Source organism: Colobus angolensis, unplaced genomic scaffold (genome assembly GCF_000951035.1).
Source record: "Colobus angolensis palliatus isolate OR3802 unplaced genomic scaffold, Cang.pa_1.0 Scaffold380, whole genome shotgun sequence".
Lineage (NCBI taxonomy): Eukaryota > Metazoa > Chordata > Mammalia > Primates > Cercopithecidae > Colobus > Colobus angolensis.
Genome location: NW_012117155.1, coordinates 2424388 through 2438601, shown reverse-complemented (window position 1 = coordinate 2438601; position 14214 = coordinate 2424388). Strand labels below are relative to the sequence as shown.

The following is a 14214-nucleotide window of genomic DNA, read 5'->3' as shown; positions in this document are numbered from 1 at the left end:
TGCCTCCCTCCCTCTGCCCACAGTCTAGAAAGCCCTTTCCTGTGCCCTCTGGCTTCCTGATAAACTCCTATCATCTTCAAGAGCCAGTTCCCATGCCAGCTCTCCCCATGTGCTCCACTGAGGCTCCCGTAACACCTTTGTTCCCACATCAGGTTGACGGTCTTTGTTTTGTCGTTGCTTGCTCTGGCTGTGTCTCCCTCATTAGACTGGGATGCTTTCAAGGTAGGGACCCTATCTGGGTCAGCTTGGCACCGCAGAGCATACCACAGCACCTGGTTCTGAGGAGGCTCTCAGTAGATACCTGTGAAGTAATAAGAATGTAGGGTGGCCCTGATGGTTTTTGACATTGAATAGGAAACAGCTCCCTGTTTGATCTTAATCACTATAACCTGGACATACTGTACTAGATGCTGTTTTCGTCTGACTTCTACTCTGTCCATCTCTTTGCAACTCCATTTGTTCATCCATGAAATGAAGAAAATGCTCATGGAATTCAGTGAAGATTAAATGAATGAATATAGGTAATCTGGCACTTGCCACACAGCTAACTTCAATATAGTAGCTCTAATATTATGGTCCTTGAGGATCTTACTGTGTTATGGCCCCAAACTGCATTTGATTAAAGAAGGCTCCCCTAAAAAAAGTCATACATACTCCATTTGTCCTTTCAGAAGGCAGTGAAGCATTTCCAGTCTTTAAGACAAATTCCCATCCAAAAATAGTTAAGATTTCTAAAATATTTTGATGCTGAAAGAGGTGTGCTTCAGTTGTGTGGAAAATTTGCTTCTATGGAAGAATTTTTAATACAGGTCGTTTCTATTTTACTTTTTCTGGCTGAAAGGATTTTACATTTATTCAAAGTCAAGAGGGAAAAGGAATTCAAGAACTACAGAAGAGCAGTTGAAGTGATTTATGCTTGATTTCTAAATGCAACATGTGTTTATACATAATTTAGAACTCAAAGAAAGCATGCTTATACAATCATGTGCAACTTTAAACTTTAATAACTCTGGATGAATACATGGTGGCAACAGTCCATGACACCTGAAAGCATCATTTGTGGAGTGGCGTAGAGTTCAGTGTTCGCAGTCTGCATATTACAACCATATTTCACACAGCCCTGCTCAGTTTGATTTTCTCCACGTGGTTGCTAATGGTCTTCAGTTGCTGCTAAGTGATTTTGCACATTTCATTTATAATCCTCACCCTACAATTAACCTACGTACTGTTTCTGCAAGTTAACCTATATGCTATGCTCAGTCATGTACCTTTCAAAGTTACTAATGCAACTGCCAAAGAGGGACAGTGTCAAAACCATTGTTTCCATCAGAAGGATGGCTGCCCCACACTGTGAGAACACTGCTGTTCCTAACAGAAGTTTAATTTCAGAGGAATGTGAGAATTTGTTTGACCTTAATTCCAGATGTGCATGCCTCCAAAGAAAAGTCCCATTCTCCTTCCTTTTGGGGAGTGCTTTTGGTGGCACCAAGGCTGGTATGGGGTAGTGGAGAGAACACTGAGCTTGGAGTCCCAACCAGGTGAAACTGCTCTGGTCTTCACTAGCTGTGTGACTTGGGCAAGCAGCTTGCAGTCTCTGAGCCTCTGAGATCCCCGATGGATAAGAACAATGACCCCCTCCCCAGGCTGTGCTGAGAGAGGGAATTGATTGTGGATATGAAAACGCTGCCCCAGCACAGAGGCAGGAGCTGAGCAACACTGCTGGATGAATAAACACATGTAATGCAGGGTAAACAGAACATTTCATCTGCAACAGCTTACCTATGCCCATGGAAAGAACTGCGTGGAAAATTCCTTTGTTGCATTTTTGCCAGGTTGATGTTTGCAAAGCAGGGCACTCTTCACATTTCCCCAAAACCCATCCTAGGGAGACTCTACATTCTTTCCATCTCCTCCCCTCAAACAATTATCAAAGCCATGTAGAACAAACTGCTGTCTGCCAACCGGTAGAGGCAAAGCAGCCAATAATCTGGACAGGGGTGGCACCCTGGTCCTGTCTTTAACCCTGCCTGACTTTCCCAAGCACCAGACTGTGACGCCTGGAGAACAGCCTGGGGGAGCTGAATAAATGCACATTACCTCATGCTGTCAAGCCAGAAGGGAAATTTACTGGGAAGAAGATGTAGGAAGAAGCCTGGTCAGCCCACGCCTAAAGCACACACCTGGGGAAATAAATTAGCTATTTCTATTGCACATCTACCCGCAGCCTGGTCCAGATCTAAATCTCTTCCCCTCCCAGCAGTGCGGCGGCGGCGGCAGCCGCAGGCTCCCCCAGCGCCATCTCTTCAGTCAGGCTCCTCTCCAGGTCCTCCAGCTCCTGGCGCACCTCCTCCATGAAGCTGCCAACTTCATACTCATCGGGAGCCTCTCTGGGCAGCAGGATCTCCCCATCTTGGTCACGGCTCCCCACGAAGGTCGGCTTGCACACGTACACCAGGCTGTGGCTGGGGAAAGATGGGACAAAGCCAGGCTGTAAACATGGGAGCCTGCCCAGGCCCAAAGCTAAGGCGCCCTGACTCTGTGGGGCTCTCAGCCTCACCTTTACACCCCCTCCTCTCCTGTCTCTTCAACAGAGACACTTCACTTCCCATCAACATCTATCTCAAAATGATGGCTGACAGAGGCTCACTTTGGGAGAATGTGCTGGTGGAGGGCAGCTTCCCTCCTCCAGCGCAGGCCTGACCTCCTGTGACTCTCAGGCCTCACAGCCCAGGGGCAGGACCCGAGGGCTGTATAGCAGCACCACAGTTCCTCAAAGACCCTGGCCCATTCGGGCCTCCAGGCAGGAGTTAGCCTGACCCTGGGGTGTAGTCTAGCCACATGCAGGGAGCCATGGACCTCTGTGGGAGTGGGGAGGAAGAATTCCTTTTTTAAAAAAATTAATGTATTTGGTAGAGATGGGATCTATGTTGCCCAGGCTGGTCTCGAACTCTTGGCCTCAAGCAATCCTGTATTGGCCTCCCAAAGCTCTGGGATTACAGGCGTGAGCCACTGCACATAGCCATGGGGAATGGGAGTTCTGCCTGTCTGCCTAGCAGCCCTGGATTCTGTTGGGAGAGAAGATTGAGTAGAGGCTGCAGGGAGGACAAGGGAGATGTGCCCTGAGAAGCTGGCCAGGCCTGAGCCTGATGCCTCACGGAGTCTCAGCAGCCTCAAACACTGTGGGCTGTGCCCTCCACCTTGGTGGCCACTCCTGGCCTCCCTGTGGCCTCTCTGCCAGCTCCTTTCTCTCTGTGTATCTGTCATTGTGATGGGTCTGGAGAGGAAGCCCAGGCTTTTCTCCCTCCATGCCCTCTCCCTGGGCCATCCACTCATGAAGCTTCAGCCACCAGCTGGATGAGCCCCAGATCTGTGCCTCCTGGGCAGCCTGGGCTCCAGAGCCCCCGAACTGACTGCTGATTGGACCCTTCCATCTGCATGACCCAATGACCTCTCAAACCAATCCTAAAGGGAATCTACATCTCTCCCGGGGCAAACCTGCTCCTGCTCCTGCTCCTGCTCCTGCTCCTGTGCCCTGCTGGATGGTACCTCCTCAGCCCTTGGCTCCCTGAGAGGGAGGGAAAGGGGGCCTCACCTGTGGGGCTGGCAGAGGAGGCCACTGGCACAAGGGCATCGGTCCAAGGCTCCATCAGGCTCCAGCTCCCAAGTGATGAGGTCCAGAAGCCGGCTGGCAGGGTCATGGCAAAGCTCGCCCTCCACAGGCAGGGGTGTGCACACAGGGAACAGCAGGCCTGGAGCCAGCCCAGAGTCACCCCTGTGTGCCCAGTGTAGGCAGAAGGGCTCCGAGGGGAGGGGCAAAGAAATGGAGCACAACCTCCTACCTCCCACTGTCAACCCCAAAGTGCAGGTTTGAAGACATGGAATGATAGGAAACAAGAATGGCAGCCTGGGCTCAGGAGGGAATGATTGGTAGGGCTGAAGCAGGGAGGACTGCCTGGAAGAAGTGGGCTTCTGCTAGAGCTTGAGGGCCCGAAAGTCTGGAGAAATTAAGAGTGGGGCAAAGGCATTCAGGCCCAGGCACAGCTCCAGCAAAGGCCTGGGGTTGAGCTCAGTGGAAAATGTCAGGGCTGGTGAAATTCCCAAATAGGCCAAGGAGTAGTGGAGAGAAAAGGAGGACAAGTAAGTTGGAGCTGCATGAGGCCTCGCAAGACAGCCTAAGGGGTCGGAACAACGTGGGAGACAACAGAAGCTGCTGCAGGTCCCAGGGGAGCAACACCCAAAAAGCAGCCCTTTAGGAAGATCACGCAGGCGGCAGGTATGGGGAGGACTAGCGGGCTGGGGATGCAGAGCTGGGGTGGTGGCAAATGAGAATTTTTCAAAAGCCCTATGGGGGCAGAGAGAGCCTGAGCAGACCTCACCTGGGAGAGGCAGTGAGGATGGAAGATGGGAGTGGAAGTGGGTGATTCACAGGAAAAGGAACCTGGGAAATAAGGAGTGGTGGGAGGGAGGGGGCTGCCAGTCCCACCCATCTGGGGGTTCCTTCCAGACTGGGCTTTTGCATCTTGAAGTCATTTAACTTTTCTGGGGGAAAAAAAGGAGGTGGTCTTTCCACTCTGGGCAGAGGCTGTGGGAGTGCAGCACACACTGATGAGCATTTGGGAGCCTACCCAGGATGTGGGACGCGAACCCATGTGGTTGGCATGGACATGGCCCCAGGAGGCCCAGTCTGGTTGAGCTTGGGACAGGGTTTTTCCTGCATCTGAGGGGAAGCCACTTACCTCTCTGGAAGGCACAACACAGTCCCGGCTGGCAGTCCCTCTGGTTGTCGCAGATGGTCCCATTGCTGCCCCTGGTGGCCATTTTGGCGCAGTGACCCCAGACACACAGCTGGTCTCCACAGCACTCACTGTCCCGGGTGCAGAGCTGCGGACAGGTGGGAAGAGCCTAGAGCAGGTGGCTCAGGGACTGGGGGCCTGCTGAGAGCCCAGCCTGAAGATACCACAGATGGGCCAACCTGCATCCTCCCATTGTAGAGACAGGTAGACCAGGCTGAAATTTCAGTGAAAGTCAACGGGACAGAGGTGGGAGCTTGGCTGGAGAGACATGGGGGTCAGAACACTGGAAAAATGACACCGGGAGGACTCATGGAGCTTAAGATTTTGCAAAGAACAGCAGGGGATCTTTGTGGTCCCCACAGACTTGTGCCCTTCTGTCTTTTCCTTAGGTCCCTAGGTCCAGGCCCAAAGAGGCAAGGCCCAATGACGAACTGATTAAACTAAGGCCCAAGCCGGCCCAAGATGAGGATGGCCGGTGGGTGCCAGGGTCCTGCAGCCACACAGGGCATGGCAGTTAGAGAGCAAAGTGAGGTCCCCACGGCTGTGCCCAGTGATGGCACTGAGTGGGGTTGGCTGGGAGATGCAACAGCAGTGGCCTCACCACAGACAGCCAGGTAAGGTAATAAGAACTGCTTGACTTTCCAAACTTATTAGCATGCTGTGTTATTGTCTGAATAAGGAAAAATGATGAGGAAAAGTCTGCGAGTCCATGTGGCTTCATCCAAAATGCCTGTTGGGTGGAGGAAGAGTCTCCTTTGCCCTGGCTTCACATTTCCCAGTGTTACCTACATTGGAGCAGTGCCCTGGCCTCTTCCTGCCCCATCCCTCTGCCCTCTCTTACTGACAGATTGAGAGAAAGATCTGGCGGGTGGGGTGCAGGCCCAGAAGGAGAGTAGCTGCCGCTCTCCCTGTTTGGGGGCTGTGGGAATGTCTCTGTTTGTCTACTAGGATGGGTCATGCCCAGGGGAAGGAACAGGTGTAGGGACACCTCCTCTCCCTTCCCTCCCCTTCTTGAACTCCTGGCCTCAAGTGATCCTTCTGCCTTGGTCTCCCCAAAGTGCTGGGATTATGGGTGTAGCCACGGTGCCCGGCTGTCCCTCCTCTTCTCTGCCATCAGTGACACAAACAACATGACCGGAGGACATGGGGTGGGATGGGAGTGGCCCTGGGTCTGCAGATGGCTTCCTGTCATTCCAGACTGGAATGATTTCCTGTTCACTCCAGGAGTCAGTCCTTTGGGGAGCCCTCTTAGGTCCTCCCCATCATGGTGAGGCTCTTCTGGGAAGCCCAGCTGAGAACCCTGGGGCCCCTGGCCTTCTCCCCCAGGTGCCCGAGACCCAGGTGCCACAGTCCCAGAGGCCCTGGCATACTCACTGTCCGCTGGGCCCGGCACGGCTGGCAGGTGTACTGGAAGCTGGCAAACTGGCAGTACTTGCTGGGCCCACAGTCCTCATCGATGATGCACTCCTGGGGAAGGGCACAGGGAGCAGATGTGTCAATGGAGAGCACAGCAGCAGGCCCACAGTGCCCAGGAAGGGCTAGGCTGCTTTCATTCCCTACTCTTGACCCCACAGGCTCAGGAGGGTCAGGAAAGGCCTCCAGACTCCAGGTGCTCCTGAGCCCTGCGTGGCCACACTGCCCTTCAGCATCTCCATGCCTAGCAGGCTTGGCGGCCCAGAGCCTGGAGGATCCCACACCGAATTCACACAATCGCCATCTGTGCACTGTTCTCCCCCTGCCCACACCCAGGGCGGGAGCACAGGGACTCAAGGCTGGTCTTCCACACAGAACAGATGGATTTAATAAAAAGAGCTAATGAGGTCCAGGCCCGCCTGACTGCACAGGAAAGGCTGGAAGCCAGGCGCCAAGGGCTCTGCTGACTGTGAAGACTGGGAGGCAGCAAAGGGGGCATCACCAGGGACCCTGCCACAAAGCCACAGCCCTGCCCACAGGGAGCACCCTCAGGGTCCTGGGTCTAGGGTCCCCGCAAGAGGCAAAGGCAGCTGCCAGCTTGGAAATGAATTAGAGGAGGCTGGACTCCAGCCCTCCCAGCCCAGGTGCTGTCTCCTCGTGGCTGCCAGCCCTGCCTGGCTGGAGAAATAGAGAGAGAGGGAGTGGGGGGAATCTGTCTATCCCAAGGCCTGAGTCACAGAGCAGGGAGGCATGGCTGAAGGCACTGTGGCCTGCCATGGTCACCGGTCACTGGCAGGAGCAGGGCTGCTTCAGCTCCTGGACCTGCTGTCAGGCTCAGGCCTAGGAACCGGCAGCTTTAAAGCAGGGGAAGGAGGGCAGGGGAGGAGGGAACGTGATGACAGGAATGGCCATTGATCGCCCTTTTGAGGTATCAGGCTTGACAGCCCTGATCTCCCTCAGTGACTCTTCCCAGCGGGCGGCAGGTAGGGACTGCCTTCTGTATATTGCCAGACGGGAAACGGAGGCAGAGAAGTCCCTCCAAGATAATGTGACTAGTTCAGGTTGGACAGTCTCTTTCCACCAGGGGGCCAAGGGGGTTCAGGGCTCCACATGCAGCAGCCAGAGGTGAGAAGGACCCTCCTGAGGCCTGGTATTCTGGGGCCCAGCAGACCTTCTGAAAGGGTCAAGGAAGGGAAGGACCAGCTGCCCCCTCTCACACAGAGCATCCTCCCATCCTGAATGCAGGTGTGGAGCCCCACCTGGAAGAGCCTGGCTGGGCAGGCCTGGACCTCCGGCAGCTGCCTCCAGTCCCCTTCCAGGGACTCTGCTGCTTTGATCAACACTGCAAGTGCTGGCGGCCCAGCAACCAGGGCACTCCCTTGCAAAGTATTGATACTTTTGTTTCAGGTACTTTCCCAGCACCCCTCAAATGTCAGGCACGACACCATCGCTGTTTTTACGGATAAGAAAACCCAGGCTCTGAGTAGGGTGAATGGCAGCCCAAGTGAAGGGACTGAGTCTGAGCCAGAACCCCAATGGCCAGAGAAGTCCCAGAGCTAACAGCAAATCACAGATGCGCTTTGTCTCAGCCCAGCACACGCTCCTGTGCACAGACACAACTCAGGCTGTTCAGCCGGAAGCCTCCTGACATTCTTTCCAAAGCAGAATGGCAAGATGGAGTGGGAGGGATGACATTTGGGAGAAAGGAAGGGCCAAGAGGCACAGAATCCCTTCTCTGAACCAGCTATATTTTGAGGGACTGGGGACACAAAGGTGAATGTGAGGAGGCCTCTGACCTTAAGAAATTCATAATTCAATTGAAAAGAGAGAGAGAGAAAGAGCAACCCAGTAGTAAAGGAGACAAAGAGTATGAACAGACAACTTAGAATAACAGAAATTTGCCTCTTCAAATAGAAAGACATTCAACCTCACCAATGAAATCAATGAAGAAATGCAACTTAAAAGAGCAGAATATCATTTTTTTCCACTTAGAATGGAAAAATTAGAAAGGCTGAATGTCTCCATGGTGGGAGGAATAATGGCACCCCCAAAGATGTTCACATCCCATTCCCTGGAACCTGTGGGTATGTTACGTTACACAGGAAGGGGAAATTAGAGGCAGAGGGAATGCAGGCTGCTAATCAGCTGACCTGAAGGTTAGGGAGTGCACGCTGGATTTTCCAGGAGCACCTGATGGAATCACAAGGGACTTTAAAAATGGAAAAGGGAATAGAGGAAGAGTCAGTGTCAGAGTGATATCATGCAAGATGTCACAAACACTCCACTGGCCATCGCTGGCTGTGAATATGGAAGGGGGCCACGGGTCAAGAAGAGAATCTCTCTTAGAGCCTCCAGAGAGGAATGCAGCCCTGCCCACACTTTGGTTTTAGCCCAGTGGGACTTGTGTTGAACTTCTGACCTCCAGAACTGGAAAATAATAAATTTGTGTTGTTTTAATTCAGTAAATGTGTGGTAATTTGTTACAGCATCAATAGGAAACTAATAAAATATTCAATGTTAGTTTCAGGAAATAGATATTGCCAAATGCTTTGGGGTAATTAAAATTGAAGGTTTTTTGTTTTGTTTTGTTTTGCAGGCAATCCATCAGCATCTATGAAATAGTTAAATGTATATGTCCTTTGACCCAATAATTTCCTTTCCTGGTGACTACCCTCAGAAACACTTGTCCATATATGTAAATATCTGAGAACAAGGGTATTTAAGGCTATATTGTTATATTATTTATAATCCAGAAATAACAGAAATGTCCAACAAGAGGGAACTTATTATTGTACAGTCATTTCACAGAAAAATCCCTCCGTGCAGACATTAAAAAGAATGCAGTTGTTCTTTGCATAATGATTTCTAAAACAAGCAAGGGTTAGAACCATAAACAAAAGCAGGAAAAAGATGAAACCATATGCTTTTGTAAAGCAGAATAACACCACACTCATGCCTATGCCTAGCACTGTGCCTGGAACATCATGGGCACACCATAAATCCGTGCTGAGTGGGTGAAAGCACTTGGATCTTACTGTGGCAAACAGGCTAACAAAATGCTGATCGTTAACAATGATTTGAGAACTAGTGCAAAAAACATACATTCCATTAACTTGGCTTCTCATTCCCCCAAAAGGCCTTCGTAGACTTGGGATTTTCACTATACATTTCCTCTCCTAGATCTTTAATTAAAAATATGAGCTAAGACTCTTCCAGCATCAACTCCTGTAAGACCCTGTGATTTACAATTATCCATCAAGACAAGTGTATTTTCATCCTTAGGAATATCTTCCTTTCCCTAAGCAGGCTCCTGTGCATGACAAAGCATTCCCTTCAAACTTAATTGTTTTTTTAGGTAAGGAAAAAAATTTTTGGCATGGAACTTTGCCAAAGACTTTTGAAAAATCTAAACAGCTCCTGGTTTCCTTTGGGGTATCAGCAAGGAGCACTGGTAGGTTAGTTCCGCATGATTCCCCTCAAGAAAGCTTGAGGCTTTTGTTATCATCAAGCCCACCAGCTAGTCTGGTTGGATGTGCAACTGCCATTCCCAGCAGGAACACACTCTTTAAGAATTATGGTCATACTAGAAACTTCGGGACTCGAAGGTGCACAAACTGAATCCTAGTTTTGCCACTTAACAGCTGTGAAACCTTGGGCTGCTGATTCTACCTCTACTAAAAACAAAGATGAAGGCAGGAGCTGTTTTGCAGGGCTGTTGCATGGAGTTCATGCTCAGTGAACGGTGGCCATAGCAACAGATAGCAATGCATCTGCTCCTCCACATATCTAATGCCTGATCCCGCCATGGTGCACCCCTACCAGGGGACCAGCTTGTGAGCCGAAAGGAAGGTCTAAATCAACAGGGCCCTAAGGCATCCACCAAAACTTGACATCTCTGTCCTGGTCAGCACTTGGGGATCAAACATCTAGTCCCGATTTACCTACATCCTGAGGGTGTCAAACAGGTGGGCAGCGGCCTGTATATCCACCCCAGGCAAGTCCCGGGGCAGAGTGACCTTTTGTTGTACAAAGGCCAGGATCTCCATCCAGTAAAGCTGTTTGCATTGAGTCTCTCCTAAGGACCGCTAGCAGTAGGGGCTGGCCCCACCGTTCCCGGTGTTTGTTAGACCTGAGGAGGAAGTCAGGCCCTCTACCCTTAGCAGAACTGAGTGGGTGGGTAGAGAGGACATGTGTCAGTGCCCTCCAAGCACAGCCAGGCCCAGAGCTGAGAAATCCAGGTTTTATTCTTTTCAATAATTCTAATTGCTCTTAGCTGTGCTCAAGGGTTCTGTCCGCATTTGAGCCAAGGTGTTAAAGGGGCCTCGGCATCCAACTGGGCTCTGGATGGCTGAGAAGCTGAGATCAGAAATAGGAGGCCTGGGAGGGAAGGCAGGGTACCTTGCAGGGCCTCTAGCTCTTAGCCCTGGGACTGGAAGAGGGACTCCATTCTGCACCGGGCTAAAGTGAAAGGCGCACCAAAAAGCACTTCAGAGGCTACGCCTACAACCCATCACATGCACGCAGAGCCCTGGCCAGACAGGACCACTAGTGCCCGCCACCTGGCACAATTTCTCTCTAGTCTCCCTGACATAGTCCTTATGCCCACTTCACAGATGTGGAAACTGAGACTGAAGGAAAGAATCTGCCGAGAGGTCACCCAGCTTGATGGGAGTGGAGCCAACAGACTCTTTTCATTTCCTGCTGGGGAGATCACCATTTCTCTCTCCTCTTCTTCAGTCACAACTTAGTAGCACCTGCCCAGGACAGGGCCCTGGGCCTCATGCATCCCCAGAGGCAGAAGGCAGGAACTCACAGTCAAGGTCACAGCCACTGGGCGTCTGGGCCCAAATGTCATATGGCTGGAAGACAGCACCCTGCTGCATGGACTTCAGCAGCTCCTCTCCAGTCCTGGCCACTCCTGTTTGCCCCCACTCCTCCCTCCCATCCTGCTGGGGAAATCTGACAAACAGCCCAGAAGCTGGCCATGGGGAATGCAGTCATTCAGAGGATGGCTTCTTTGTTGTCCCGAGGAGGGAACTATATTTAGAAAGCTCAGAAGCCGGTGGGAGAGAGGGCTGACCGGGAACACAGCATAGATTTGGCAGGAATGTTGGGCTGGAAGCAGCCCCGGTGCTTCGACACTGTCATGAAATAGTGGAAAATGGCAAAGGAGTCATTCTGAGTCTTCGATTTTCCAGTTTAGAGTTGATCAGAGGAGAGAGGTTCTGAGAGAGCAGAAGTCAAAATTGGAGGAGGGAGCAGACAACAAGCGAGTCCCTAGAGGCTTTCCCAGGGTCTGTGTGGGGCCCGCAGAGGCACCGCTTCTTTGGGATGCTTCTGCTACTGCACCTCACTCCTCATAGTGGCCGGGCACTTGGATTTCCCACACTTCTCTGGAATCCCAGACATTCTTGTTCACTGGAGGCCCAAAGGAAGAGGCTGCTGGGGATAGATGCCTCCAGGGCCAGGGCCTTCCCCTAGCTCCTCTCAAGCTCATGGCTCTGGAGAGAACATCTTCAGGGCAAGAAGTGAGGGTCAACTGCACGCAGAGTGGAGGCTCAGGACCTCCATCAATAGGATGCACTTGTCCTCAGAGCTCTGCACACTGTGCAGGAGGAGAGGACAAGAGTGGAGGTTTAGAGAGTGCCAACCATTTGCATGCACATGCTTCAGGCTTTAAGTACAGTATGCCTCTCAGATCCTCACAGCCACCCTAAGAGGTCAGTCACCATCTTAGTCCATTTTTACTGCTATAGCAGAATACCTGAGACTGGGTAATTTATAATGAACAGAAATTTATTGGCTCATGGTTCTGCAGGCTGGGAAGTCCAAGATTGAGGAGCTAGCATCCGGTGAGGGCCTTCTTGCTACATCATCCCCTGGCAGAAGGTGAAAAAGCCACAAAACAGGCAAGAGAAAAGGGGACCAAACTTGCCCTTTTATAAGAAACCAAATCCCACAATAATGGCATTAATCCATGTCTGAGGGTGAAGCCCTCAGGATCTAAATAACCCTTAAGGGTCTCACCTCTTAATACTGTTAAAATGGCAATTGAATTTCAACATGAGTTCTGGAGCAGTCTCTGACTCTAATTACCCCAGCATGTGCTTGACTCACAGCTGCCATTCACTAAAAGAATAACAGAAAGTTAGCTGGGCATGGTGACATGCACCTGTGATTCTAGCCATGTGGGAGGCTGAGGTAGGAGGATCGCTTGAGCCTGGGAGGTGGAGGTTGCAGTGAGCCAAGATCGCACCATTGCACTCTCACCTGGGTGAGACAGTAAGACCTCATCTTGGAAAAAATAAAAAATAACAGAAATAATGAACTGATGAGTAGATGAACCACTGGTCATAGAGCCTTAGAGCCCAACGGTGTTGATGGAAGAAAAGCTCAAATTTACACACACATCCATAAGAGCACACATCTTTCCCTCACAGCTCTCATAAGGAAACAATCCTGTTGAAATCTTGATTTCAGACTTCCAGCCTCCAGAACCGTGACAGAATAGATTTCTGCTAAGTCATCCTGGTTGGGGTACTTTGTGATGGCAGCCCTAGCAAACTAGTACATGTGGCTTCCCTCCACACAAGCCAGCAGCCCCAATCTCCTCTGTTTTAGATTTTCCATGCACAGTCAGCTCTGCTCCTAAACCTTCAGCATCTTATTGCTAGAAGGTGACAGAGGGGTGGTCAGTGGGGAGGTACCGGTGCATTCCAAAGGATGTTGAGCCACAGGGACCAGAACAGGGTCTCTTGGCTGAGCCAGGCTCTGGCGCCCCAGCCCCGTACACATTCTGGTCACTGAAGGTTTGGGTGGGGCATGTTATCTGTGGATTACCATTTCCTGGCACCCTGGGGGGTGGCATGGTCATGCCAGGCCCTGAGGGCTCCCAGGATGAACAGATGGTATAATTTGTGAGACAAACAAATATCCTCTTCTGGATGTGGGACTGTTCCCAGAACCCATGGGTAGGGAAGCAGCTTGACCCAGGCATCCTCCTGAGCAGAGGTGGTCCTCTGGTAAAGAGCCAGCAGTGTGGGTGAAGTGGCCAAGGTCCTGGTTCACCCAGGGCTAGGGGCATCCTGGGATGCAGGACTTGCAGTGCCAACACTGGTAGAGTCCAGGCACAGTTCCCCACTCCCCACTGGGCCCCCATACTCCCCTCTACAGGTTCTGTCACTGTACTTGCCGTACTGCTCGGTCACAAGTCAAGACCATATGGCACAAGTGTATCTGGGGCCATGTAGGGCTGAGACAGGCTTTTTGCACACACGCCTGGGTTCTAATACACGTTCACTTACAAGCTAGGTGATCTTGGCCTAATTACTGAGTCTCTCTGGGTCTTATCTGTAAAGCAGGGAACCTCGTGAGGTTACTGGACAGATTAAGGAGATAACAGATGCATAGTGCTTAGTGGCCTCCACTCACTCTACCCCTAGAGTAGATCTCTATTTGCAGTGCTTAACTCACGGCAGGAGCTCAAAGGATGGCCTCTCCTGAGCTTAAGTGTGGGCCAATGGGTCCATTTTTTAATGAATACATTTCTACTGAAAAGGCCCAGAACATCAGGCTTGAGTCAGTGCCCTGCCCATTACCAATAGCACAACTTTCTGCTTCATCCTAGAGCCCTCTGTTCTGGAGGGGAAGACAAGAAGAAGGAGGACAGTTGTAATGGAACCAACAGAGGGCCCAGGATGGGCCAGCTACCAACAAGGACAAGGAGACTGCAAGGGACAAGAAAAAATAGACACAATTCAATCACCCCTGGGGGCTAGGCCCCCGGGCATCCATCGCTTCAGCTCATCCGCACACTATCCTGTCTTCCAAAGTAAGCAAGAGAAGCCCCATTTGACAGATGAGGAAACTGAGACAGTACAATGAAGTCACTTGCCAAAATCAGAAGAAGTGGCAGAGCTGCACTCAAGCCAACTTCTGCTCAACTGCAACCCAGTGCTCCATGGTGCTCTCTCTGGGAGTGGGTGGGCTGGGTCGGGCCCCCAGCCAG

The 14214-nt window shown here is 51.4% G+C and overlaps 1 protein-coding gene across 1 annotated transcript in view; it reads right to left on the bottom strand.

Annotated features, from left to right (window-relative positions):
* Positions 1-894: 894 nt before the first annotated feature.
* DKK3 (dickkopf WNT signaling pathway inhibitor 3) overlaps positions 895-14214 on the bottom strand; it is a 51011-nt gene continuing 37691 nt past the window's right edge. The window contains exons 4-7 of the mRNA XM_011954281.1: positions 6168-6260; positions 4737-4881; positions 3593-3749; positions 895-2462 (exon numbers count right to left, since the gene is read on the bottom strand). Coding sequence (XP_011809671.1) covers positions 2237-2462; positions 3593-3749; positions 4737-4881; positions 6168-6260 — 621 coding nt within the window. The 3' untranslated portion in view covers positions 895-2236. The remainder of the gene's footprint in view (positions 2463-3592; positions 3750-4736; positions 4882-6167; positions 6261-14214) is intronic.